General features: G+C 45.9%; 2 protein-coding genes across 8 annotated transcripts in view; one reads left to right on the plus strand and one right to left on the minus strand.

Moving 5' to 3' along the window:
- Positions 1-26,809, minus strand: part of LOC131186354 (protein S100-A16-like) — a 54,565-nt gene that overhangs the window by 4,896 nt on the left and 22,860 nt on the right. For 2 of the 7 annotated variants that reach the window (XR_009152356.1, XR_009152360.1), the window contains one exon: positions 18,585-18,723. The exons of 2 other annotated variants lie outside the window; for them this stretch is intronic. Coding sequence is in view for 2 of the 5 variants with exons in the window: in XM_058159827.1 (XP_058015810.1) it covers positions 15,818-15,955; positions 19,533-19,684; positions 20,457-20,463 (297 nt within the window). In the remaining 3 variants the exon portion in view is untranslated. Of the gene's footprint in view, positions 1-15,285; positions 15,956-18,340; positions 18,724-19,532; positions 19,685-20,456; positions 21,484-26,809 lie in introns of those variants that run through there. 3 more of the 7 variants (XM_058159827.1, XM_058159826.1, XR_009152359.1) reach the window with 3 other exon arrangements.
- Positions 76-9,720, plus strand: LOC131186347 (protein S100-A16-like). The gene is made up of 3 exons (XM_058159815.1): positions 76-234; positions 8,076-8,254; positions 9,333-9,720. The coding sequence occupies exons 1-3, from the start codon at positions 228-230 to the stop codon at positions 9,495-9,497; spliced, it is 351 nt and encodes a 116-aa protein (XP_058015798.1). The 5' UTR covers positions 76-227; the 3' UTR covers positions 9,498-9,720.

Consider the following 26,809-nt stretch of genomic DNA (forward strand, 5'->3'; position numbering starts at 1 on the left):
AGTGGCTGTGAAAGAAGAAAAAAAAAGGGAGATGAGAAAGGAATTATTTCTTTAAAAGCTAGCCCCATCCTGGTCTCGTGATTCAGGGGCCGGGCGTAACTTCAGATGGGAGTTACAGACTCTCTCTCAAATAGACCAGCTTGGTAAACAGAGGCGAGTCGGACCAGGGGGGGCCAGGCAGACAAGCCGGTACAAGAAAGCGGCCGGAGCTCAGTCACATAACCATCATGCAGGGTAAGAAACGCAAGGCGGTTGTGGCACACACAATGGTGGCATTGTGGGTGGGAGGGCAGAGGTCTCTAAGCCACCACCCTAAAAGCCAGAGAAGTTTCGGGTTTGCAAACAGCAACTTTTGGTATCTTTTGTGGTTGGGTCGGGTCTGCCTGTCAGCGCATCGATCGATCAAATCGACCCGTGGATGAATTCCCACAGCCAAACCAGATTTAAGACGCACAAAGTCGAAAAAGAAGAATTGGGGGAAAGGGGTTTTTTAAGGGGTTCTCGGCTGTGATTTAGAGAAACCCAGAAGGCGGGCAGGCTGTGTTTTGTCAAAACTTTGGATAGATTCTCACAACCCTTCAAGACCCAGGTTGGGCAGTCGGGCACCGAGATGAGGTGTTTTTTTTCCTCGACGGGCAGAAAACAGAATTTAGATATATATTTTTTTCCTTTTGGGATTTGAAGGCGGTTTGGGAAGCGAAGCGTTGGTTTGACCTGGGTTTCGGGGTGGTCTTGTGAACCTTGGTTTTGTTTTTCACAAAACAGAGGAAAATTGGCACCCCCTTTCTCATTTCCCCAGCCCCCTCAGGGCCTCTTCCCTCCGACTCCTACCAAACTTCGGAGGCTGTTGAAATAGGGCCAATCAAGTTGAAACTTGTCCAAAGTTTTGCTTAACACCCAGGCTGGAGTTTAAAAGAGAAAGAAAGAGAGGTAGGGGAGGAAAAAAAACACCACAGTTTTTGACTTGTTCGGGCAAACTTTCTCCAGCCAGATAAAAGCTACCTATTGTAAAGACTCCCTGGATTTGGGGCTGCTGGGGTTTGTAGTCCTGCAGACGCAGACGGACTTTTCCCAGGATGGGGAGATATTGAATTAATGTGGTGTTTGATTTGCAAAGTGGCTTCCCAGGCTGTTGGTTTGGGGTTTTTTTTTAAATTGCGGAAGCTGCCTCCAGGAGCAATTATACGAAAATGTCACGTCCTGGGTGTAATCTTCTCTTAAAATAATCATCATAATACTAAGGGAAGAGGGATTATTAATTTGACAGCCTTCTGACATCCTCCGAAGGTTGCCCGTTTTATGCCCGTTTTTAAGAAAACCAGGCAGGGAAGAATTGGAGACTCAGCGAAACGGCCCAGCGAGAACGACGATGTCATCGGATCGAGCCAAATTTTATCGATAGTCCAAAAATCGATCTCCATTCAACGATGACGGGGAATCCTCGACTCTCTGTTTAGCGACCGTTCGAAGGGGTTTAACGACCGCATGGTTGTGCATTTTCCGCTGCAGTGATTCGATTCGTAATCGGGCAAACGAGGCCATAAAAAGCCGGGCGTGACTCGCTTTAACGACCGACTTGCTTAGCAACGGAAATTCTGGTCGTAACTGGAGGACCCCACCCACCCCTCCTCAAGTCATTTAATCCAAAGCTTTCTTGAAAATGGCAAGGGAAAGGAGACACGGCCCCAGGGCTTTTCCTAGTGTTGTTCCAGCAAATGGCACTCAGGGGTAGACTTCCCCTGAGTAGGGAAGCTCCATCGGGTTTTTTTGGGCCCGAGCCTCCCGATAAACCTCTCCCGCATAAACTTGCTTTCCTCGCCTTAATGTGACGCTGTTCCCCCACCCCATTCAAGAGTTATGGCGGGGCTACTCCCAAGGCAAGGATGATGGTAACTGTAGTCTTAGAGCAGGAATCCTCATGTTGGGCCCACAAGGCAAAGCTAAAGACAGGCTGTGCCTTTCCCCACCTTGTGGCCATGAGTTCCGCAGGTGAGATTAAGCTCTATCAAAAGGAAGGGTTTCCTGTTGACAGGAACCAGGGCAACCATGAGCAATTCTATTGCTATCTATCTATCTATCTATCTATCTATCTATCTATCTATCTATCTATCTATCTATCTGCCTCTCTCTGTCCATCTGTCCATCCATCCATCTTATCTCTGTCTGTGTCCGTCCCCCTCTATTTATCTATCCCACCTCTATTATCTATCTATCTATCTGTCTTTCTGTCTCTCTATCTCTCCATCCATCCATCCATCCATCCATCCATCTTATCTTTGTTTGTCTGTGTCCGTCTCTCTCTCTCTCTCTCTCTCCGTCCATCCATCCAACTTATGTCTGTGTCTGTCCATCCGTCTATCTGTCTCTATCTATCCCACCTCTATTATCTATCTATCTATCTATCTGTCTGTCTGTCTGTCTGTCTGTCTGTCTGTCTGTCTGTCTGTCTGTCTGTCTGTCTGTCTTTCTGTCTCTCTATCTCTCCATCCATCCATCCATCCATCCATCCATCCATCCATCCATCCATCCATCTTATCTTTGTCTGTGTCCATTTATCTGTCTGTCTGTCTCTCTCTCACACACCTATTATCTATCTATCTGTCTGTTTGTCTGTCTGTCTGTCTCTGTCTATATATTTATCTCTGTCTGTCTGTCTGTCTGTCTATCCCACCTCTCTATTATCTCTCTTTAAAAACGGGGAACGAAAATTCCCTTTTCTGCTTAAAATAAACGGGCTGAAAATCAACTTTGTCAAAAAAAAACAAGAAAGAAAGAAAGGAAAGCAAGAAAGAGTCGGAGAAATAATAATAAAAAAACAACAACCAGCAAATGGACCCTCCCCACAGAGGGATATTAAAGACAAATAAAACAGCAGTAAAACAATCACACCCTAAAAATTAAAAGACTGGGGGGGGGGGAATTAAAAATGGGGAGACGCCCGGATTGCTCATTCCGCCTGTCTGGAGTTGGGAAATGCTACAGTTGACATCAGGAGGAAACGAAGAGGATTCGTTTTATAGAAATGGCTGGAATTTATACAGGTAGTCCTCGACTTATGACATTCAAAGTTACAACAGCACTGAAAAAAAGCAACTTAATGACCATTTATCACACTTACGACCACTGAAGCATCCCAGCGATCACGTAATCAGAATTCGGACGCTTGGCAACGGACTCGTCCTTATGACGGTGGGGGGGGGGAGGTCACGCGATCCCCTTTTGCGACCTTCGAGGTCCACATGGAAGCTAGATTCGCTTAACGGCCATGAGGCTCACTTCACAAACTGCAACGATTCACTTAACAACCGTGTGGCGCTCAAGGTCATAAAACGGGACAAAATTGATTTCCACGTTTCACTTCGCAACACAAAAATTTTGGGCTCGGGATTGGTCGTATGTCGAGGACTACCTAAATTTTAATGCCGGGCCTTCCCCTCCTGAAATAGATGCAAAAATTGGAATATTTGTCTTTTACGGAGGAAGCGATCAGATCTTCACAGAGAAGGGTTTTAATTTAAATTAAAAAGTGAAGTTTTTGCTGCAGGAAACGATTTGGCATTTTGTTTGTTTTTGCAACAAATGCGGAATACAAAGTATCCCAGCCTTTCGGAAAAGAACCAAAATCAGTCAGCCAAATGAAAAGAAACGCTCCACTTCTGAAAAAGTTCACGCAGGAAACGACGTTTTTTTTCAACCTTGCAAACAAAAACGTTGATTTTTTTTTCTCAAGAGTTGCTTTTATGAGTCACTCACCCAAAAACTGTCCATGGCAACAGAAGACAACGGGAACTGTCTGCCTAACCAGAGCATATAAAACATTTGCTAGACCAATTCTAGAATACAGCTCGCCTGTTTGGAACCCTCACCACATCTCTGACATCAATACAATTGAACGTGTCCAGAAATATTTTACAAGGAGAGTTCTCCATTCCTCTGAAAACAACAAAATACCTTATCCCACCAGACTTGAAATCCTAGGCTTAGAAAACTTGGAACTCCGTCGCCTTCGACAAGACCTAAGTTTAACTCATAGAATCATCTATTGTAATGTCCTTCCTGTCAAAGACTACTCCAGCTTTAATTGCAATAATACAAGAGCAACCAATAGATTTAAACTTAATGTCCACCGCTTTAATCTAGATTGCAGAAAATATGACTTCTGTAACAGAATCATCAGTGCTTTGAATATTTTCCCTGACTCTGTGGTCTCTTCCCATAATCCTAAAAGTTTTACCCAAAAACTTTCTACTATTGACCTCACCCCATTCCTAAGAGGACCATAAGGGGCATGTATAAGCGCACAAACGTGCCTACCGTTCCTGTCCTATTGTTTTTTTTCTTTTCTTCTTCCTATATATATGCTTATACCTCCTTATATTTACTCATATATGTGTTTATATACTATATAATCTTTTGTATGATACCTACATATATTGTTGTGACAAAATAAAATAAATAAATAAAATAAATAAAAAATGGAAGAAAGAAAGGGGGGGAAAAAATAGGATTAGGAAAAAATAAGAAATTGATTTCCTGAAAAAATAGGAAAACGATCCTATGCCATTTAGTTATATGGGGAAAAAATAGGATTTTGTTGTTCCATACAACTAAATGGCATAGGATTAAAAAAAATTTTTTATTTAAAGGATAAAATTTAAATATCTGGATCAACAGCAGGGACGATTCTGCAGATATCAAATCGGCGTTACGGCCATTTGGTTTAGCAACCGCTCAAAAATTACGTCATCCCTAGCAAACACTGGTTGGTCCTCGCAGCTACGACCGTTATGGGATCCCCACTTGCAGCCCTCCCGGCCGGCTTCCCGCAAGCTAAAGAAGGAAGTTTGGATCTGCTTAACGGCTGCCTGATTCACTTAACGACTGCAGTGGTTCGCTTAACGACTGGGGCAAAAATGGCCGTAAAATCGACTCACTTAACTTGCCCTGTTTTTGGCAGCGATCATAATTTGATGGTAAATGATAATGAAATAATGATTCGGTTGGGTTGAATCAGCCTTCTCAAACTTGGCCCCTTTAAGAGGCGCTGGCTGGTGAATGCTGGGAGTTGAAGTCCACCCATCTTAAAGGATGCTGGCTGGGGATTCTGGGAGTTGAAGTCCATCTATCTTAAAGCATGCTGGCTGGGGATTCTGGGAGTTGAAGTCCACCTATCTTAAAACATGTTGGCTGGGGGATTCTGGGAGTTAAAGTCCATCTATCTTAAAGCAGGCTGGCTGGGGGATTCTGGGAGTTGAAGTCCACCTATCTTAAAACATGTTGGCTGGGGGATTCTGGGAGTTGAAGTCCATCTATCTCAAAGCATGCTGGCTGGGGGATTCTGGGAGTGGAAGTCCACCCCTCTTAAAGCAGGCTGGCTGGGGGATTCTGGGAGTTGAAGTCCACCTATCTTAAAATATGCTGGCTGGGGATTCTGGGAGTTGAAGTCCCCCCATCTTAAAGGGGCCAAGGTTTTACATCCGCAGGGCTAAATAATTACTGTAGTTCCTTGTGTTTTTTCAACGCCAACCAGAGATCAGGCGAAAAGACCATTTTTTGTTTCAGAGCCCTGAGTAGCGGCGAACGGATGTACCCATTTCACAGATGGGGAAAACCGAGGGAGCTCCCCACTCTGGGGAAATCCGTCGGGAATCCAACCACCCTGTTTTGGATTGCAGGCTGTAACTCGAAATATGCCGTCTTGGGAGGAAGCGAGACAAACGGGATTGACCGGAGTTACGCAAAAAAAAAAAAGGCGGCAACTCCTTTATCGCAACAGGGTGGGTAGGGGTGGCCCACCTCCTACATTATCCGGTTCCTCCTCCTCCTCCTTGGGGGATGGATTCTTTGGGGTGCATCCAAACCCCCTCCCCCACTTTCCCAGGCTCTGAATTTTTTTTGGGGGGGTGGAAAGGAGCACCCGAAATTTTCAACGACAAAATCCCTCGTCGCTCTGTTTCATGTTGCACAATTGATGTCCTGCGCTGAGGCCTTGAACAACGTCACACGACCACATCAGTAGTGGGTTTCAAATCCCCGGTGCTACCGGTTCGCTATTGGGAGCGCGGCGGTGCGTGCTTGGCGAGCGCGCGGCGCTTCTGCTCATGCGCAGAGCGTTTCTGGTGAAGTCCGGGCAGGTGGACGGAGCCTCCCACCGCTGCTACCGGTTCGCCCCAACTGGGACGAACCTGTAGCAGCCCACCACTGAACCGCATCTGCCTAGCGATTCAGTGGTGAAGAAGTCAAATTCAGTGGATAAAAATGCCAAATCCAGTCCGAACATCTGGATGCCTTTGCAAAGAACCGTAAATAACACAGCTGGTCCTTGGCATACAACTTTTTGTTAAAGTGGCTGAAGTTACAGCGGCACTGAGGAGGAAAAAAGGGGACTTAGGACCGTTTTTTTTTCACACGCACGACCGTTGCGGGATTCCCCGTGGCCACGTGATCAAAATGGAGACGTTGGTCAACCGACTCATATTTATGACGGTCGAAGCGTCCTGGGGTTGTGTGGGGATCTGACAAGCAAAGTCAAGGGGGAAGACAGTCTGGCTTAACAACGGCGTTACTGACCTTCACAACTGCAGGAAGAGTTGTGAAGCAGGGGGCTGGACTAGAAGACCTCCAAGGTCCCATTCTATTCTATTCTATTCTATTCTATTCTATTCTATTCTATTCTATTCTATTCTATTCTATTCTATCATTCTTAATTATATTCTATTTTATTTTTATTCTATTCTTTCATTCAATATTCTATTCTATTCTCTATTATTTTCTCTATTATTCTATTCTATTCCCTATTATTCTATTATTTTGTCTCTTCTCTTCTCTTCCATTCTACTCATTCTAATTCTAATTCTCGCACAATCATATTTAACCAGCACAAAGTTGGCTGAATACCCAAACATTCAAAGCTAGGTTCCTTTAGCTGTTGTATTCATTTTCAATTTAAAAAAAAATAAATCCCACTGTTGCTAGCAAAAAACAAAACCGAGCACACCAGAGAAGCAACGCCAAGCTTTCTTAAGTTTTTGCAAAAAACGCAACCCCGCGGAAACCCACACCTCTCCCGAATGACAAATAGCGCAAAAAACTCCGGACAGACCAGAATTGCAGGCTCAATCAGAAGCCCGAATCAAATCCACATCAAAACAGGCAAAAGAAATTGTGGTTAGTGGTTTTTTTTTTTTTTTTTAACATGCAGAGGTTTAATTTTTATTTTTTTTTTACCCAGTCAGGACTTGATTTGACAACAATTATTTTATTATTTTTTTTCAGATATTCCCCTTGGCAATTTTTCCCTGCCCTGAGATGGAAGCCATACCAAAATTATTATTATTTTTTTGCAAAATTTGCAAAAAGCCGCTTGGTATTAGATATTGCCCCGAAGGGACGCCTGGCATGTGAACAACTTTTTAGTTCGCAATTTGTGTCGTAGGGTTCTCGATTTACGACCGTCATTGAGCCCGGCATTTCCACCGCTAAACGAGATATTGGTTAACTGCACTTTGAGCCTCGTTGGACGAGCTTCCTCGCCACAGTTGTTCAGCCAGGGGAAGTCTTTGGCGGGCTGGTTGGGTTTAATCCAAGCTGCTAGTCCTCAGGAAGGAAAGCAGAGGGAGCCGGTAGCTCAAATTCAATGCGTCGATTTGGGATGAGCCGTTTTCTGAATTCGGAATTGGAGGTGTCTAGCCAGACGTGTAAAGTTAATTTCGTTTATTTATATAAACTGATTTATCAAATGTCTAGAGTGCCTGTCATATATTCTCAGGAGGCGTTTTCGTTGTATCTCTCCTTTCTCTCTTTCTCATGCCTATTTTGTTCTTCCTGCTTTCCTCCTTTTATTTTTTTTTTCATTCATTCGTTTCCTTCATGCGTTTTCCTTTTTAGGTTCTTATTTTATTTTTCCTTTCGGTATTCTTTCTTCCTCTTTGCTGCAAACTGTAAGGCTGTATTTCTCTGAATAATTACAGGCAGGAGCTCCCTGTGCATTGAGCAAGCTCTTAATTTTATTCATTTCACGAAGTGGGAAGGGGACCAACAGGTGATCAAAGCTATTTCCTTCCCCCCCAACTCAGGAACCAAGGGCAGCATGAGGGTGACAGGAGATTCTTCGGAGCTCGAGTGGGCAATCCAGACCCTGGTGAAGAATTACGACAAATATTCCGGCAAAGGATGTTGTTGCCGTAGACGCCGAGGGATCAGTAAATGCGATTTCAGAAAAATGCTCAGCCACGAACTGAACCACATGTTGACGGTGAGTGGGGCGTCTCCTGAACTCAGGTCCCAGCCAAATTTGGGCTCCAACAGAGAGGGTTCTGAGATGGGTATTTCAGGATTTTGGCATCCTAACCCACAGCATGAAAATTATCATGTCTCAGTGAATGTTTCTTATAACCTTGACAACTTTAAGATGGGCGGACTTCAACTCCCAGAATTCCCCATCCAGCTTTGCTCAGGCTGAGGAATTCTGGGAGTTGAAGTCCGCCCGTCTTCAAGTTGCCAACGATAACAAACACTGCCCTATCTCATCAAATTAGCATTACTGGGAGGAATCGTATCAAAGCTATAAGCAAAGCTGGCTAGGGAATTGTGGGAGTTGAAGTCCACCCATCTTAAAAGTTGCTAAGCTTGAAAAACACACACATATATAAAAGGCTGTATGTATGTATGTATGTTCCAGCATAACTCTGGAATGCCTCAAGTAATTTCAACCAAACTTGGTACACAGATGATTTACCCTCTGGAAATAAATACTGGGTGGGGGGGAGGGTAAGACACCCCTGGGGTGTGTGTGTCTGTGGTGTGTGTGTGTTCCAGCATCATTCTGGAATGTATCTACCATTAAGGAGAGCGAGTGCGGTGTCCTAGAGCGGCAATTGTTGGTGATTTCAGTTCCTTCGCCGTTTCCTCTGGAAAGCCAGCTGTGAAATTCGCCCTCCAGCGGACCAATGGGGAAGCGCTTTATGTTCCCTTATCTTGGATGAAGGCACCCCCTGGTGGATTTGGAGCAAAGTGCCAGGATCTTAGACAGGGCAGGAGAGAGGAGCGCATGGGAGGGGGAAGGGAGAGGGCAGAGATGATGGGCATGGGAGTAGCGGGAAGAAACAAGAAAGGCCCCTCTCAATGATTCCCTGGTGTGTGGTGTGTGTGTGTTCCAGCATAACTCTGGAACGCCTCAAGCAATTTCAACCAAACTTGGTACACAGATGACTTACTATATGGAAACAAATATGGTGGGAGTAAGACACACCTAGCATATGTATATATAATGGAAGGTAATCAGTTTTCTTCATCCACCTGATTGGTTTTCCTCTTGCTTCCTTACCCTCCAGGACACCAAGAACAGGCAGGCGGCCGACAAACTGATCTGCGACCTGGATGAGAATCAAGACGGGGAGATCAACTTCGACGAATATTGGAATTTGATTGGGGGCATCGCCAGCCCCATCTCCTGCCTGATCCGACAGCAGGAAGAAAGCGAGAAATTCAAAAAATAAAGATGGCCGCTGAATCCAAGGGATATAATCTACTGTAATGACCCCTTTCGTCTCCGTTTTTAACCCTTCAAGTTCCCTGCATTTTGGACCGGCTAATCTTAAGAATATCCCATCCGGGGCAGGGGAAATTCGGGGTAGGGTAGGGGGGGTGTACTCAGAAATTAAGGGAGCCGTCAAACTGTGAATAACACTGCAATAAAAGTTGGAGCCTCAAAACCCAGAACTGCTTCTAATTTCTTTGTCAAATCTTTCTTCTCAAACAGGCTTCCGGTCCTCATTGAGGCGGGATGAGGCCAACTGTTCTCTCTCTGCAACAAAGCACACGTTGTTCCCAACTTACAATCTCCCCCGTTTCTATGTTAATCAGAGGATTTTTTTTAGTAAAATAGGTAACATTTTTAACTTGTGGCCCCCGCCCAAACTCCTGTTCGATTATTAAATCAGATTTGGATGACCATAGATAAAAATGTCCTTTTCCGCAGATTGAAACCCAGCCCGTCGGTCATAATAAAATGGAATAATCACGGCTTTAAATTAATTCTGGATTAGGTTAATCAAGTCATGCTCTGGTTGATTAATTTGCTCTTTAAAGAGCTTTAAGGCCGGGCCTGTCTCATGGGACGGGGCACCATGCCAACAACGGGCACAAATTGGGCACCGCTCCCTATGGAGAGGGGCGAGTGTGGAATACGGGGGCTGTTGAACCCGGTTCCAGCCACCCAACTTGTGATTATTTTGTAGAGGAAACTGCTCTCAAAATCCGCCCTTCTGAACGCTAAAAGGATCTCGGCGTTGGGAGTATTCATTAGAATCATGGAAGGGACCTCAGAGGTCTTCTAGTCCACCCCCTGGCTCAGGCAGGAGACCCTATCCCATTCCAGACAAACGATTGTCCAGTCTCTTCTTCAAAACCGCCAGTGATGGACTTCCAGTTGACGTCGCGGTTATATCAGACACAGGGAACGGGTCTCCACATTCCCTGTGCCGACTTCTCCCTGTTTGTGGGCTCCGAGAGGAGCCACAGCTGCCCTGTAGGGGTGGTGAAGTAAAGAAGGATGCCCTGTGAGGTTACGGAGAGTCGCAGCTGTTTGATCCGGGGGTGGGTGGGGGAGTGTTTGCTGGAGCGAAGTAGGTGAACATCCTTCTTAATGCTAAAAGGATCTTGGGGACAGGAGTATTCATTAGAATTGCGGAAGGAGCAGGGCACATGCACAGGGATCATGAACGCATTGCATTTTCGGGGTTCGGGCGTACACATTCATGTATACATCTTGTGTTTTGGGCACTTGATCCGGAAAAGGTTAGCCATCCCTGCCCTAAATGAACAATCAGTTCCATTTAAATAGTCCCCGAGGTTATCAAAAGCCTCTTTGCGTCCCCTTTACAGGTTCAATCTTCTAGCATAACATTCAGGGGCCCCTTAAATTAAATAGCTTCCTTATTTTCATATTTGAGTCTCCAGTAGTTGTGGGGTCATTAGGATTAATCCAGTAATTATTTTCACAGTCCTTTATATAGGTGTTCCCTAACACTCTAATCATTGCATGATTCACCTTGTACCTGCTTACAGGCAAAGACTTAAAACCACAAAACCAACAATTAAATCAGTGAAGATCTGGATGGAGGAGTCAAAATTAAAGCTGCAGGCCTGCTTTGACTACACTGATTGGAACATTTTTGAAGATACCTCTGCAGACCTGGATGAACTCACAGATACTGTAACATCATATATCAGCTTCTGTGAAGACCTATGTATACCGACAAAGAACTTGCGAATATACAGTAACAACAAACCTTGGTTCACACCTAAACTTAAGCAGCTACGTCATTCCAAAGAGGAAGCCTACAGGAAAGGTGATAAAATGCTGTACAATCAGGCCAGAAATGTACTAACAAGGGAGATAAGAGCAGCAAAAAGAAGCTACTCTGAAAAGCTAAAGAATCAGTTTTCAGCAAATGAACCAGCAAACATGTGGAAAACTCTTAAAAATATCACTGCTATGGCAAACCTCCTTCCCAGGCTGAAGGAAATCAACAACTGGCGGATGACCTGAACGTGTTTTACTGCAGGTGAAAGGAAACTACAGCCACCTATCTCCACAACCCCCATCTCAGACACACCAACAACAGCCAAGCCTCCTACAACTGACCTCATCCCATTGGGTTCACAACCTCTAGTGATCACAGAAAAGGCAGTGCAGGATCTATTTCACAGACAAAAGCCAGGAAAAGCTCCAGGCCCAGGCAAGATAACTCCTTCTTGCTTAAAAGTCTGTGCTGACCAATTGGCCCCCATCTTCACCTATATCTTCAATAAATCACTAGAGATGTGCTATGTTCCTTCTTGCTTCAAACGCTCTACCATCATCCCAGTGCCGAAGAAGCCCACCATCAAGGAACTGAATGACTACAGACCAGTTGCTTTAACATCTGTAGCCATGAAAGCCTTTGAAAGGCTAGTGCTTTTCTACTAGAAAACCATCACGGATCCGCTGTTAGACCCCTTGCAATTTGCATACCGAGCAAATAGATCAACAGATGATGCTGTTAATATGGCTCTGCACTACATCTTACAACATCTTGAATCTCCAAAGACCTATGTAAGGGTCCTCTTTGTAGACTTTAGTTCAGCATTCAATACCATCATTCCAGACACTCTTCTAACTAAGCTAAACCAGCTACAGGTACCTGAACAGACTTGTAAGTGGATCACAAGCTTCCTAACAAACAGGAAGCAGCAGGTGAAGCTAAGCAAGATCACATCAAATACCTGTACAATTAGCACAGGGGCCCCCCAAGGCTGTGTGCTCTCCCCACTTCTCTTCTCTCTGTATACCAATGACTGCATCTCCAACGATCCATCTGTTAAACTACTGAAGTTTGCAGATGACACAACAGTGATTGGTCTCATTCTAGACAATGACGAATCCGCATATAGACGTGAGGTTGAACGACTAGCCTTGTGGTGCGACCGTAACAATCTGGAACTGAACACACTCAAAACTGTAGAAATGGTGGTAGACTTTAGGAGAAACCCTTCCATACTTCCACCTCTCACAATACTTGACAACACAGTATCAACAGTAGAAACCTTCAAATTTCTAGGTTCTATCATATCGCGAGATCTAAAAAGGACAGTTAACATCAAAAAAATCATCAAAAAAGGACAACACAGACACAGTTCTTTGTGCACCAACTCAGAAAGCTCAAACTGCCCAAGGAGCTGCTGATTCAGGTCTACAGAGGAATTATTGAGTCTGTCATTTGCACCTCTATAACTGTCTGGTTCGGTTCTGCAACCCAACAAGACAGACACAGACTTCAGAGGATAATTAGAACTGCAGAAAAAATAATTGCTACCAACCTGCCTTCCATTGAGGACCTAAATACAGCACGAATTCAGAAGAGGGCTGTGAAAATATTTGCAGATCCCTCGCATCCTGGACATAAACTGTTTCAACTCCTACCCTCAAAACGACGCTACAGAGCACTGCACACCAGAACAACTAGACACAAGAACAGTTTTTTCCTGAAGGCCATCACTCTGCTAAACAAATAATTCCCTCAACAATGTCAAACTATTTACTAAATCTACACTACTATTAATCTTCTCATCGTTTTCATCACCAATCTCTTTCCACTTATGACTGTATGACTGTAACATTTTGTTGCTATCCTTAAGGGTTAAATTGCAACCTAATTATCATTTGTGTTGTAAATGTTGTACCTTTGACGTATTTTTTTTCTTTTTTCTTTTTTTTCTTTTTCTTTTATGTACACTGAGAGCATATGCACCAAAACAAATTCCTTGTGTGTCTAATCGCACTTCTATTCTATTCAATTCTATTCTAATTTTGCCTTTCGTCAGCAGGTGAGACTCTCAACTTAAATTTCAGTATTGCCACTAGTCAGTCGTTATTTTAGTTGTAAATCAATTATAAAAGCAGAATGTGAGAAAGAGAGAGAGAGGGAACAGATAGATAGATAGAGAGATAGGTAGATAGATAGAGACATAGATAGATACAGAGAGAGAGAGAGGAGACAGACAGACAGATAGATACTGTGTCATAGACAGATTAGATAGATAGATAGATAGATAGATAGATAGATAGATAGATAGATAGACAGACAGACAGACAGACAGACAGACAGACAGACAGAAAGACATAGAGACATAGATAGATAAAGAAAGACAGCTGTTAAATGAATCTTTGACTTTGCTTCTTGAAGGTCACAAAAAAGGGACTCGCGTGACCTTGGGACACAGCGACGACGGTCATAAGTTCAAGTCAGTTGCCATGCATCTGAATTTTGACGGTGCCACGGTTGTAAGTCTGAAAAAAATGCTCCCGATGTCCCTTCGGTTGCTAAACGGGCAGTTGTAAGTCGAGGACTGCCTGAATTGGGCTCGATCGCCCAGCGAGCCAGCCGTTCAAGAAGGATTTGGGCTTTTTGCCCAGTCCTTCCTGAAGATTTGGGGAATGGCCGATGTGGTTGTGTGTTAAAAGGCCTGATCGGAGACGCCAGCTATGCCCCGTCAAGCTGCCTGTTTGCAATTGGGGATTTTGTCACTGATCTCTGGCTTGCTTTTAGGGTGGGCGCCTTAAGGGTCCCCCTGCCCACCCCCTTACCTTCCAAAGCCCTCCCCCCCTGTTTTGCCTGGCATTCCTTACCCTCTATGATGGTTGTCTGGCTGGACTCTGGCGGCTTTCCTATCCTGGCCCCTCTGCCTGCCCGTCCGAATGGCCTCTCTTTAACCAAGCCGATTTCTTTTAAAGTCAGTTAGTCCTATCAAAGGTTACGCCCGGCCCCTGAGTGACGAGACCAGGACGGGCTTCTGTTTAAAGAGAAAATGCCCTCCCCGTCTCCTTCTTTCTTCCATCGCCCTCAGCCCCCCTGCCCTCTTTGGGGTTTTCCTTTTAAATAACACACACACACACACACACACGATCCCACGTGGCACCATTGCCAAATCGCCAACTGGCTTGGCACCGCTTGTGCCAGCCTCTCCGATGGGACAAGGCAGGGCAGAGTGGGTTCCCCCTGGGCTCCAGGAAGGGAGGGACAAGGGCGAGGCTGGAAAAAAATTGTCCTTGCCCACCTGGGGAGGGTCTCCGAGGGAGGGCCAGGGTGGCATTCTCCCAGCCGTGCCCTCGGCGGCTGCTCTGAGCCACCTCCAAGCACGACAGCCTCCTCCTTAATCCCGAACCAGCAAGCGGTTAAATGCGGTTGGTTAATCAGTTATCAATGGGTCTCAATTGGAAGAGAGCTGGAAGGGACCCTGGAGGTCTTCTACTCTAACCTCCTGCTCAAATAAGGGACCCTGGACGATTCCAACCAGTCTTCGCTTCAGTCTTTTCTTAACAACCTCCAGGGATGGAGCACCCACAACTTCTGGTGGCAGGCGGTTCCCTGGTTCATTGTTCTCACCGTGAGGAAGTTTCTCCTTAATTCCAGTTTGCTTCTCTCCTTGATTAGTTTCCAGCCGTTGTTTCTTCTCCTGCCTTTCTAGTGCTTTGGAAAATAATTGGACCCTCCTCTTTGGGGCAGCCCCCAAATATTGGAACACTCCTATCATGTCCCCCCCCCCAGTCCTTCTTCTCTCTAAACTGGACAAACCCAATTCCTGCCAATGTTCTTCCTGTGTTTGAGCCTCCAGTCCCCTAATCATCTTAGTTGCTCTTCTCTGCACTTTTTTTTCCAAAGTCTCAACCTCTTTTTTCTAATCTGGGGACCAAAACTGGACCAAGGCTTTATAGAGCGGCAGCAATACTTCCCACGACTTTGATTCTATCTATGCCTCTTGATTCTATCACCAAGGAGTCTATTGGCTTTTTTGGGGAAGGAAATGCAGTAGTTAGGCTCCGGAACTCCCTGCCACCAGATGCGGGGTGGGGGAGGCCACAAAAGTAAATGTTTAATCTATTTTATTTTAAAAAACTCTTCTGCTTAACTTCAGTGGGGGACGTTGTAAGTCGGGGGACGACGTGCGTTTTGTTGCAGAGAGACAACAGTTGGCCTCGTCCGTCCTCGATGAGGACCGGAAGCTTGTTGGAGGAGAAAGAGTTCACAAAGAAAGTAGAAGCAATTCTGGGTTTTGAGGCGCCAAGCTTTATTGCAGTATAAATCACAGTTTGACAGCTCCCTTAATTTCTGAGGCTCCCCTGCCCCGAATTTCCCCTGCCCCACGTGGGGTATTCTTAAGACTAGCGGCTCCAAAATGCAGGGAATTTAGGGGGATAGAAATGGCGGCCGAAGGGCTTTGGGGTCATTACAGTGGATTATTTTCCTTGGGTTCAGCGGCCGCCTTTAATTTCCACCTATTCTTTCATATAGCAGGCGATGGGCTTCACAATGCTCCCGATCAGATCCCAATATTCGTCGAAATCGATCACCCCGTCCCCATCGCGATCCAGGTCCTTGAACACTTTTTCCACCTCCTTCTTGTTGTGGGTGTTCTAGAGGGAAGGAAGCAGAGGAAAACCGATCGTGCAGAGGAGGAAAACGGAGTCCTACCCAATTCAGAGGCGCCGTGGGGTATAACTCTTGTCTTTCATTCTTCAGTGGGACCCTTAGCCTCACCCTCTCTCTGCCTGGATTGCGGCCCCCATCGTCCTGAACGGATCACCGTCTCCCTGATGGGAGTCGGAGTCCCTAGAAATGTTGGAGGGACGTTGGCTTTTCTTATTCCTGGACCCTCGGTATGCCAGCCCTTTGAGGTAGACCAGGTCAGAAACAAGAGGGAGTCTAAGAATGCTATTTATATAGCATGAGAGAGAGAGAGAGAGAGGGAGGGAGGGAGGAAAGAGAGACAGATAGATGATATGGATGGAATGATAGATTAGATAGATAGATAGATAGATAGATAGATAGATAGATAGATAGATAGACAGACAGACAGACAGACAGACAGACAGACAGACAGAAAGACATAGAGACATAGATAGATAAAGAAAGACAGCTGTTAAATGAATCTTTGACTTTGCTTCTTGAAGGTCACAAAAAAGGGACTCGCGTGACCTTGGGACACAGCGACGACGGTCATAAGTTCAAGTCAGTTGCCATGCATCTGAATTTTGACGGTGCCACGGTTGTAAGTCTGAAAAAAATGCTCCCGATGTCCCTTCGGTTGCTAAACGGGCAGTTGTAAGTCGAGGACTGCCTGAATTGGGCTCGATCGCCCAGCGAGCCAGCCGTTCAAGAAGGATTTGGGCTTTTTGCCCAGTCCTTCCTGAAGATTTGGGAATGGCCGATGTGGTTGTGTGTTAAAAGGCCTGATCGGAGACGCCAGCTATGCCCCGTCAAGCTGCCTGTTTGCAATTGGGGATTTTGTCACTGATCTCTGGCTTGCTTTTAGGGTGGGCGCCTTAAGGGTCCCCCTGCCCACCCCCTTACCTTCCAAAGCCCTCCCCCCCTGTTTTGCCTGGCATTCCTTACCCTCTATGATGGTTGTCTGGCTGGACTCTGGCGGCTTTCCTATCCTGGCCCCTCTGCCTGCCCGTCCGAATGGCCTCTCTTTAACCAAGCCGATTTCTTTTAAAGTCAGTTAGTCCTATCAAAGGTTACGCCCGGCCCCTGAGTGACGAGACCAGGACGGGCTTCTGTTTAAAGAGAAAATGCCTCCCGTCTCCTTCTTTCTTCCATCGCCCTCAGCCCCCCTGCCCTCTTTGGGGTTTTCCTTTTAAATAACACACACACACACACACACACGATCCCACGTGGCACCATTGCCAAATCGCCAACTGGCTTGGCACCGCTTGTGCCAGCCTCTCCGATGGGACAAGGCAGGGCAGAGTGGGTTCCCCCTGGGCTCCAGGAAGGGAGGGACAAGGGCGAGGCTGGAAAAAAATTGTCCTTGCCCACCTGGGGAGGGTCTCCGAGGGAGGGCCAGGGTGGCATTCTCCCAGCCGTGCCCTCGGCGGCTGCTCTGAGCCACCTCCAAGCACGACAGCCTCCTCCTTAATCCCGAACCAGCAAGCGGTTAAATGCGGTTGGTTAATCAGTTATCAATGGGTCTCAATTGGAAGAGAGCTGGAAGGGACCCTGGAGGTCTTCTACTCTAACCTCCTGCTCAAATAAGGGACCCTGGACGATTCCAACCAGTCTTTCGCTTCAGTCTTTTCTTAACAACCTCCAGGGGATGGAGCACCCACAACTTCTGGTGGCAGGCGGTTCCCCTGGTTCATTGTTCTCACCGTGAGGAAGTTTCTCCTTAATTCCAGTTTGCTTCTCTCCTTGATTAGTTTCCAGCCGTTGTTTCTTCTCCTGCCTTTCTAGTGCTTTGGAAAATAATTGGACCCCCTCCTCTTTGGGGCAGCCCCCCAAATATTGGAACACTCCTATCATGTCCCCCCCCCCAGTCCTTCTTCTCTCTAAACTGGACAAACCCAATTCCTGCCAATGTTCTTCCTGTGTTTGAGCCTCCAGTCCCCTAATCATCTTAGTTGCTCTTCTCTGCACTTTTTTTTCCAAAGTCTCAACCTCTTTTTTCTAATCTGGGGACCAAAACTGGGCCAAGGCTTTATAGAGCGGCAGCAATACTTCCCACGACTTTGATTCTATCTATGCCTCTTGATTCTATCACCAAGGAGTCTATTGGCTTTTTTGGGGAAGGAAATGCAGTAGTTAGGCTCCGGAACTCCCTGCCACGAGATGTGGGCTGGGGGAGGCCACAAAAGTAAATGTTTAATCTATTTTATTTTAAAAAACTCTTCTGCTTAACTTCAGTGGGGGACGTTGTAAGTCGGGGGACGACGTATATTTTGTTGCAGAGAGACAACAGTTGGCCTCGTCCGTCCTCGATGAGGACCGGAAGCTTGTTGGAGGAGAAAGAGTTCACAAAGAAAGTAGAAGCAATTCTGGGTTTTGAGGCGCCAAGCTTTATTGCAGTATAAATCACAGTTTGACAGCTCCCTTAATTTCTGAGGCTCCCCTGCCCCGAATTTCCCCTGCCCCACGTGGGGCATTCTTAAGACTAGCGGCTCCAAAATGCAGGGAATTTAGGGGGATAGAAATGGCAGCCGAAGGGCTTTGGGGTCATTACAGTGGATTATTTTCCTTGGGTTCAGCGGCCGCCTTTAATTTCCACCTATTCTTTCATATAGCAGGCGATGGGCTTCACAATGCTCCCGATCAGATCCCAATATTCGTTGAAATCGATCACCCCGTCCCCATCGCGATCCAGGTCCTTGAACACTTTTTCCACCTCCTTCTTGTTGTGGGTGTTCTAGAGGGAAGGAAGCAGAGGAAAACCGATCGTGCAGAGGAGGAAAACGGAGTCCTACCCAATTCAGAGGCGCCGTGGGGTATAACTCTTGTCTTTCATTCTTCAGTGGGACCCTTAGCCTCACCCTCTCTCTGCCTGGATTGCGGCCCCCATCGTCCTGAACGGATCACCGTCTCCCTGATGGGAGTCGGAGTCCCTAGAAATGTTGGAGGGACGTTGGCTTTTCTTATTCCTGGACCCTCGGTATGCCAGCCCTTTGAGGTAGACCAGGTCAGAAACAAGAGGGAGTCTAAGAATGCTATTTATATAGCATGAGAGAGAGAGAGAGAGAGGGAGGGAGGGAGGAAAGAGAGACAGATAGATGATATGGATGGAATGATAGATTAGATAGATAGATAGATAGATAGATAGATAGATAGATAGATAGATAGATAGATAGATAGATAGATAGATAGATAGATAGAGAGCTATGGAGAGAGAGAGATAGGGAGGGATGGATGGATGGAAGATAGATAGAGAGAGAGTTATATATGGCAATGTTTCTCAATCTCAGCCCCTTTTAAGATGGGTGGACTTCAACTCCCAGAATTCCCCAGCCAGTCAGCTTTGCTTATAGCTTCGATGGCCGAGGAATTCTGGGAGTTGAAGTCCACCCATCTTAAAAGGGACTGAGATTGAGAGATATCGAAGATAAGTTCACGTTTGTGGGTTACGATCCCAGGATGATCTTGGCAATCCTCTCTGAAATTCCCGCCCGTTGGGAGCCCCAAATTTGAATGGGACCCGAGTTCAGGAGCCGCCCCACTCACCGTCAAGATGTGGTTCAGCTCATTTTGGAGCATCTTTTTGAACTCGGACTTTTTGATCCCCACTTTTCCGGCCACGATGAGTTTTTTGCTGGAGTATTTGTTGTAACACTTCACTATGGTTTCGATAGCCTCCTCGAGTGCGCTGTTGGTGCCTGGGGAGGGGGGGGGGAATTGCTTTGATCATCTGTTGGTCTGGTCTGTCCAGAGTTTTTGTGTCTTTGTGGTTTTGTGTTCCTCGTCCTCAGGGAGAAGTGTGGGTTGTTCTGGTTAAAATACAATCTCTCTGTCTATTACAGAAAGTCCTCGACTTACGGCCGCAATTGACCCCCAAAGTTCTGTTGCCGAGCGAAACATTCGCTAAGCCAGCTTTGTCGCATTTTACGGCCTGCCTTACCGCCGTTGTTAAGTGAACCCCTGCGGTGGTTCCGTTAGAAAGACGGCTCTTAAACGAACCCTCGACTTTGCTTCTTGAAGGTCACAAATGGGGCTTGGGACACAGCGACGACAGTCATAAGTCCGAGTCAACAGCCAAGCATGCACAGTTTCATGACCCCCGGGGATGGTGTCACGGTCGTAAGTCTGAAAAAAACGCTCTGGAGTCCCTTCCGATGATCACTAAATGGATGGCTGCAAGTCGGGGACGGCTTGAATTTGGCTTGATTGCCCAGCCAGCCAGCTGTTCAAGAAAGATTCGGACTTTTTGCCCAGTCCTTCCCGAAAATCTGGGGATGGGCAGATGTGGTTGTGCAGTTGTGTTAAAACCGCCGTTGGGGCCTGTGCCCCCTCAAGCTGCCTGTTTGCAATTGGGGGTTTTGTCACTAATCTCTCGCTTGCTTTTGGGGTGTGGTGGGCGACTTAAGGGTCCTCCTGCCCACCCCGTTACCCTCCAAAGCCCCCCCCCCCGTTGTGCCTGGCATTCGTTACCTTCCATGATGCTTGTCTGGCTTCAACTTCGGTGGCTTTCTTATCCTGGCTTGTCTGCCTGCCCGTCCGACTGGCCTCTCTTTACCAAGCTGGCTTCTTTCAAAGTCAGTTAGTCGAATCAGACGTTACGCCCGGTCTCTGGATTTTGAGAGCGGGACGGGCTCCTTTTTAAAGAGAAAATGCCCTCCCCGTCTCCCTCTTTCCGCACCCCCAATCCCTCCTGTCCTCTCTGTACTTTTCCACTGACGAACACCCCCCCCACACACGTACCTGGATACCACGTGCCACCTTTGCCAAATCACTGGCCCTGGCATCATGCCAGCCTCTCCGAAGGGACAAGCCAGCGCAGAGAGGGTGCCCCTGGTCTCCAGGACGGGACAGTCAAGGCCCAGGCTAAAGAAGCCCAAAGACACAATAGAACCGTCCTTCTCCACTTGGGGAGGGTCTCCGAGGGAGGGGTCGGGGTGGCATTTTGGGGTGAGGACCTGGATGGTGGCACCTCCGTAGCGTTCTCCTGGCCGCGCCCTTGAGCCACCTCCAAGCAAGATAATGCTCCTGTAAATTCAGAACTGACCAGCGGCCGCACCTTAAACGGTTATCAATCGATCTCAGTCAGAATAGAGCTGGAAGGGACCTCGGAGGTCTTCTAGTCCAACCCCCTGCTTGAGCAGGAGACCCTAGGCCAGTGGTGGGATTCAAATAATTAAACAACCGGTTTTCTGCCCTAATGATTTCTTCCAACAACCAGTTCACCCAACTGCTCAGAAAGTCAACAACCGTTTCCCCCGAAGTGGCGCGAACTGGCTGAATCCCACCACTATCCTAGATCATTTCAGACAAGCGTCTGTCCAGTCTCTTCTTGAAAACCTCCAGTGTTGAAGCGCCCACAACTTCTGGTGGCAAGCCGTTCCACTGGTTAATTGTTCTCACTGTTAGGAAGTTTCTCCTTAATTCCAGGTTGCTTCTCTCCTTAATTAGGTTCTATCCGTTGCTTCTTATTCTGCGTTCCGGTGCTTTGGAAAATAAGATGACCCCCTCTTCTCCTCTGGCAGCCCCCCAAATATTAGAACCCTGCTATCATGCCCTCCCCCCCAGTCCTTCTTTCCGCTAGACTGGCCAAACCCAAATCCTGCAACCCTTTTTTCGTATGTTTTTAGTCTCCTTTAATCATCTTAGTTGCTCTTCTCTGCACTTTTTCCAAAATCTCAACCTCTGTTTGGAATGTGGGGACATTATATGTTTATAATGTCACATTATATATATGCAAGTCTAGCAATGCTCCTAGAAGCACGAAGCAGTAAACACCAGCCTGAAGATGATGAATGAGACTTCGTCGAAACGTCGCCAAGACACTTCCAATTTTACACGGGAGAAAACCCGAACAATCAAAGACCTACTATATGCAAGTCTTGGTGTCTTCAGGTCTTGTCCCGTATAAGGTTGAGAGTATCTAGGCGACGTTTCGACAAGGTCCCACTCATCATCTTCAGGCTGGTGCTTACAGCTTCGTGCTTGTGCGAGCAAAGTGTGATCAGAGCTGCAGTCTCTCTATAAATACTGGTGGGGAGGTGGGGACTGCTGGTTTTGTTGTTGTAAGCGGGTTTATTTATTTATTTATTTATTTATTTATATTTGAATTTATATCCTGCCCTTCTCTGAAGACTCAGAGCGGCTTACATTGTGTAGGTCACAACATTATATACAAGCACATATATTGAAAGGAAACAATAGGACAGGAACGGTAGGCACTTTTGTGCACTTATGCACACCCCTTATAGTCTCTTAGGAATGGGGTGAGGTCAATGGTAGACAGTTTTTGGTTAAAGCTTTTGGGAGTTTGAGAGGAGACCACAGAGTCAGGTAGTGTATTCCAAGCATTAACAACTCTGTTACAAAAGTCATATTTTCTGCAATCAAGATTGAAGCGGTTAACATTAAGTTTGAATCTATTGTTTGATTTTGTATTATTGCAATTGAAGCTGAAGTAGTCTTTAACAGGAAGGACATTGCAATAGATGATTGTGTGTGTTAAACATAGGTCTTGTCGGAGTCGGCGGAGTTCTAAATTTTCTAATCCTAGGATTTCAAGTCTGGTGGAATAAGGTATTTTGTTGTTTACAGAGGAGCGGAGAACTCTTCTTGTAAAATATTTCTGGACTCGTTCAATTGTATTAATGTTGAGATGTGGTGAGGGTTCCAGACAGATGAGCTGTATTCAAGAATGGGTCTGGCAAAAGTTTTGAATGCTCTGGTTAGTAGTGTGGAGTTTTTGGAAAAGAAGCTACGCAGAATTAGGTTTACGACTCTTAGAGCCTTTTTTGCTATGTAGTTGCAGTGGGCTTTGGCACTTAGATCATTTGACATGAAAACTCCAAGGTCTTTAACGGGATGGGGGTCGTCTGTAAGGTAATGTCCATTAAGCTTGTACTTAGTGTTTGGGTTCTTTTTTCCAATATGTAAGACTGAGCATTTGCTGGTTGAGACTTGGAGTTGCCAAGTTTTAGACCAATCGGATACAAAGTCAAGGTCTTTTTGAAGGGCAGTAGTATCGTTGGTGGTGTTAAATAGTTTGACATCATCAGCAAAGAGAACACAATAACTTGAGATATGGTCATAGAGATCATTTATGTATAGTATGAAGAGTGTTGGTCCAAGGACGCTGCCTTGAGGAACGCCACTCTTGACAGGAACAGGATTTGATAGAGCATTGCCAATTTTGACCACTTGTTGTCTGTTTGACAGGAAAGCAGTTATCCAATTGTGAAGGGGTCCTGAAATGCCATAGGATTTTAGTTTTAGGAGAAGTTTATCGTGTACTACTGAGTCAAAAGCTTTGCAGAAGTCTGTGTAGATTGCATCTATTGCTTTGCCTTGATCAAGATTAGTAGTCCATGTGTTTTTGCAGTGGAGAAGTTGTAAGTTGCATGATAATTTTTTTCTGAAACCAAATTGTTTATTGGAGAGTAGGTTGTTTGTTTCTAGGTGGAGGGTAATGGTTGGCTGGGTTGATCGAATGTAATAACTATAATGAATTCTACTAGTTTTATTTGTATTGGAGGGTGTGACACCAAACTGTCATTCGGTTCACGCATTGATATGTTTGTCAAAAAATTAAAAAAAAACTTGTAAAAAGAAAAACCTTCAGTGATAGAGCACCAACAATGTCTGTTAGGGGAGCCATTGCATTGATTTAGTGTTCTCATTCCCAGGGACTTTCTCCTTAAGAAATTTACTATGTACTTTACTATGAGTCAGGTTTTCTCTGGAAACCGTGTGTGGGTGTGTCTGGGTGTGTTTATGTGTGGGTGTATTATATTAATGTATTAGTTTAAATGGGAAAGGGGAGTTAAGGGTCCATTAATTTTGTATTTTAGTTTATGATTGTTAGATTTTATACCCTGTATTTTGTTCTGGGAAGTCTCCGGGGTGGGGGAGGTGGGAGGTGAGGAATAATTGTTAAAAAAAAATTTATTTGTAAAACTTTTTCAATAAAAACAAAACAAAACATCGTAAACGGCAGTCATTAAAAAATGGCCATAAATTCAAGGCTGGTTGCCAAGCCAAATATAATGCACTGATTCATCGTTTTTTTCCCCATCAGGGAATTTCTCCTTCGTTCCAAATTGCTTCTCTCCTTGGTGAGTTTCCACCCGTTGCTTCTCGTCCTGCCTTCAGGGGCTTTGGAGAACAAGTTGCGCCCTTCCTCTTCTTTGGGGCAGCCCCTCAAATGCTGGAAGATGCTATCCTGTCCCCTCTGGTCCTTCTTTTCATTAAACCAGACATCCCCAGTTCCTGCAACCGTTCTTTGTATGTCTCATCCTCCAGCCCCCTAATCCTCTTTTGTTGCTCTTCTCTGCACTCTTTCTAGAGTCTCCACATCTTTTTTACATCGTGGCGACCAAAACTGGACGCCGTATTCCAAGTCTGGTCTCACCAAGGCATTATAATACCACTCGATAAAGCCTTAGTAAGGCCACATCTAGAATCCTGCATCCAGTTTTGGTCACCACACTGTAAAAAAAGATGTGGGTTGGACTAGAAGATCTCCAAGGCTCCTTCCAACTCTATTATTCTCTTTTCTCCCTTCCTTCCTTCCTTCCTTCCTTCCTTCCTTCCTTCCTTCCTTCCTTCCTTCCTTCCTTTATCACTGGAGGTGTTTATGAAGATACTGGACAGCCATTTGTCTGACATGGTCTAGGGTCTCCTGCTTGTTGGACTAGAAGACCTCCAAGGTCCCTTCCAACTCTTGTTAATCTGTAGTCAGTCTGTAAAATTTCCAGATGACCTTTAAGCTGTCAGGAAGAGCCAACAACCCAGAAGACAAGCTCAGGATCCAAAAAGACCTTGACCGACTCGAACTCGGTTGTATAAACAGAGGCATAGAATCAAAACTATGTGAAGGATTAGTACCGCCTTAGAAAGCCTTAGTAAGGCCACACTTGGAATCCTGCATCCAGTTTTGGTCCCCACATTAAGAAAAAATACATCCAATAGTATAGCCTTTATTGTCATTGTAGATCATGTATACAACGAAATTGGTTTTAGCCTCACTGGTGCAAATCTACATTTAGGCAAAAAAACCAAAATGCACAGGTACCGTATATGTGGTACCTTGCTCAATAGTAGTACCTGTGAGAGGGATCTTGGAGTCCTAGTGGACAACCATTTAGATATGAGCCAGCAGTGTGCAGCAGCTGCCAAAAAAGCCAACACAGTTCTAGGCTACATAAACAGAGGGAGAGACTCAAGATCACATGAAGTGTTAACACCACTTTATAATGCCTTGGTAAGGCCACACTTGGAATATTGCATTCAGTTTTGGTCGCCACGATGTAAAAAAGATGCTGAGACTCTAGAAAGAGTGCAGAGAAGAGCAACAAAGATGATTAGGGGACTGGAGGCTAAAACATATGAAGAACGGTTGCAGGAACTGGGTATGTCTAGTTTAATAAAAAGAAGGACTAGGAGAGACATGACGGCAGTGTTCCAATATCTCAGGGTTGCCACAAAGAAGAGGGAGTCAAGCTATTCTCCAAAGCACCTGAGGGTAGAACAAGAAGCAACGGGTGGAAACTAATCAAGGAGAGAAGCAACTTCGAACTAATGAGAAATTTCTTGAAAGTTAGAACAATCGATAAGTGGAACAACTTTCCTGCAGAAGTTGTAAATGCTCCAACACTGGAAGTTTTTAAGAAGATGTTGGATAGCCATTTGCCTGAAGTGGTGTAGGGTTTCCTGCCTGGGCAGGGGGTTGGACTAGAAGACCTCCAAGGTCCCTTCCAACTCTGTTATTATGTTATGTTATGTTATGTTATGTTATGTTATGTTATGTTATGTTATGTTATGTTATGTTATGTTATGTTCCAGGCATTCCTTACCCTCCATGATGCTTGTCTGGCTTCAACTTCGGCGGCTTTCTTATCCTGGCTTGTCTGCCTGCCCGTCCGATTGGCCTCTCTTTACCAAGCTGGCTTCTTTCAAAGTCAGTTAGTCGAATCAGACGTTACGCCCGGTCTCTGGATTTTGAGAGCTCCTTTTTAAAGAGAAAATGCCCTCCCCATCTTCCTCTTTCCGCATCCCCAATCCCTCCTGTCCTCTTTGGACTTTTACACTGTCTAACACCCCCACCCACCCACACCTGACTCCCATGTGCCACCTTTGCCAAATCGCTGGCCCTGGCATCATGCCAGCCTCTCCGAAGAGACAAGCCAGTGCAGAGAGGGTGCCCCTGGTCTCCAGGATGGGACAGTCAAGGCCCAGGCTAAAGAAGCCCAAAGACACAATAGAACCGTCCTTGTCCACTTGGGGAGGGTCTCCGAGGGAGGGGTCGGGGTGGCATTTTGGGGTGAGGACCTGGACGGTGGCTCCTCCGTAGCGTTCTCCCAGCCGCGCCCTCGAGCTACCTCCAAGCATGATAATGCTCCTGTTAATTCAGAACTAGCCAGCGGCCGCACCTTAAACGATTATCAATCGATCTCAGTCAGAATAGAGCTGGAAGGGACCTCGGAGGTCTTTTAGTCCAACCCCCTGCTTGAGCAGGAGATCCTAGGCCAGTGATGGGACTCAAATAATTAAACAACCGGTTCTCTGCCCTAATGATTTCTTCCAACAACCAGTTCACCGAACTGCTCAGAAAGTCAACAACCGTTTCCCCCGAAGTGGCGCGAACTGGCTGAATCCCACCACTATCCTAGATCATTTCAGACAAGCATCTGTCCAGTCTCTTCTTGAAAACCTCCAGTGTTGAAGCGCCCACAACTTCTGGTGGCAAGCTGTTCCACTAGTTAATTGTTCTCACTGTTAGGAAGTTTCTCCTTAATTCCAGGTTGCTTCTCTCCTTAATTAGGTTCTAT

The sequence above is a fragment of the Ahaetulla prasina genome, chromosome 17, assembly GCF_028640845.1.
Source record: "Ahaetulla prasina isolate Xishuangbanna chromosome 17, ASM2864084v1, whole genome shotgun sequence".
Lineage (NCBI taxonomy): Eukaryota > Metazoa > Chordata > Lepidosauria > Squamata > Colubridae > Ahaetulla > Ahaetulla prasina.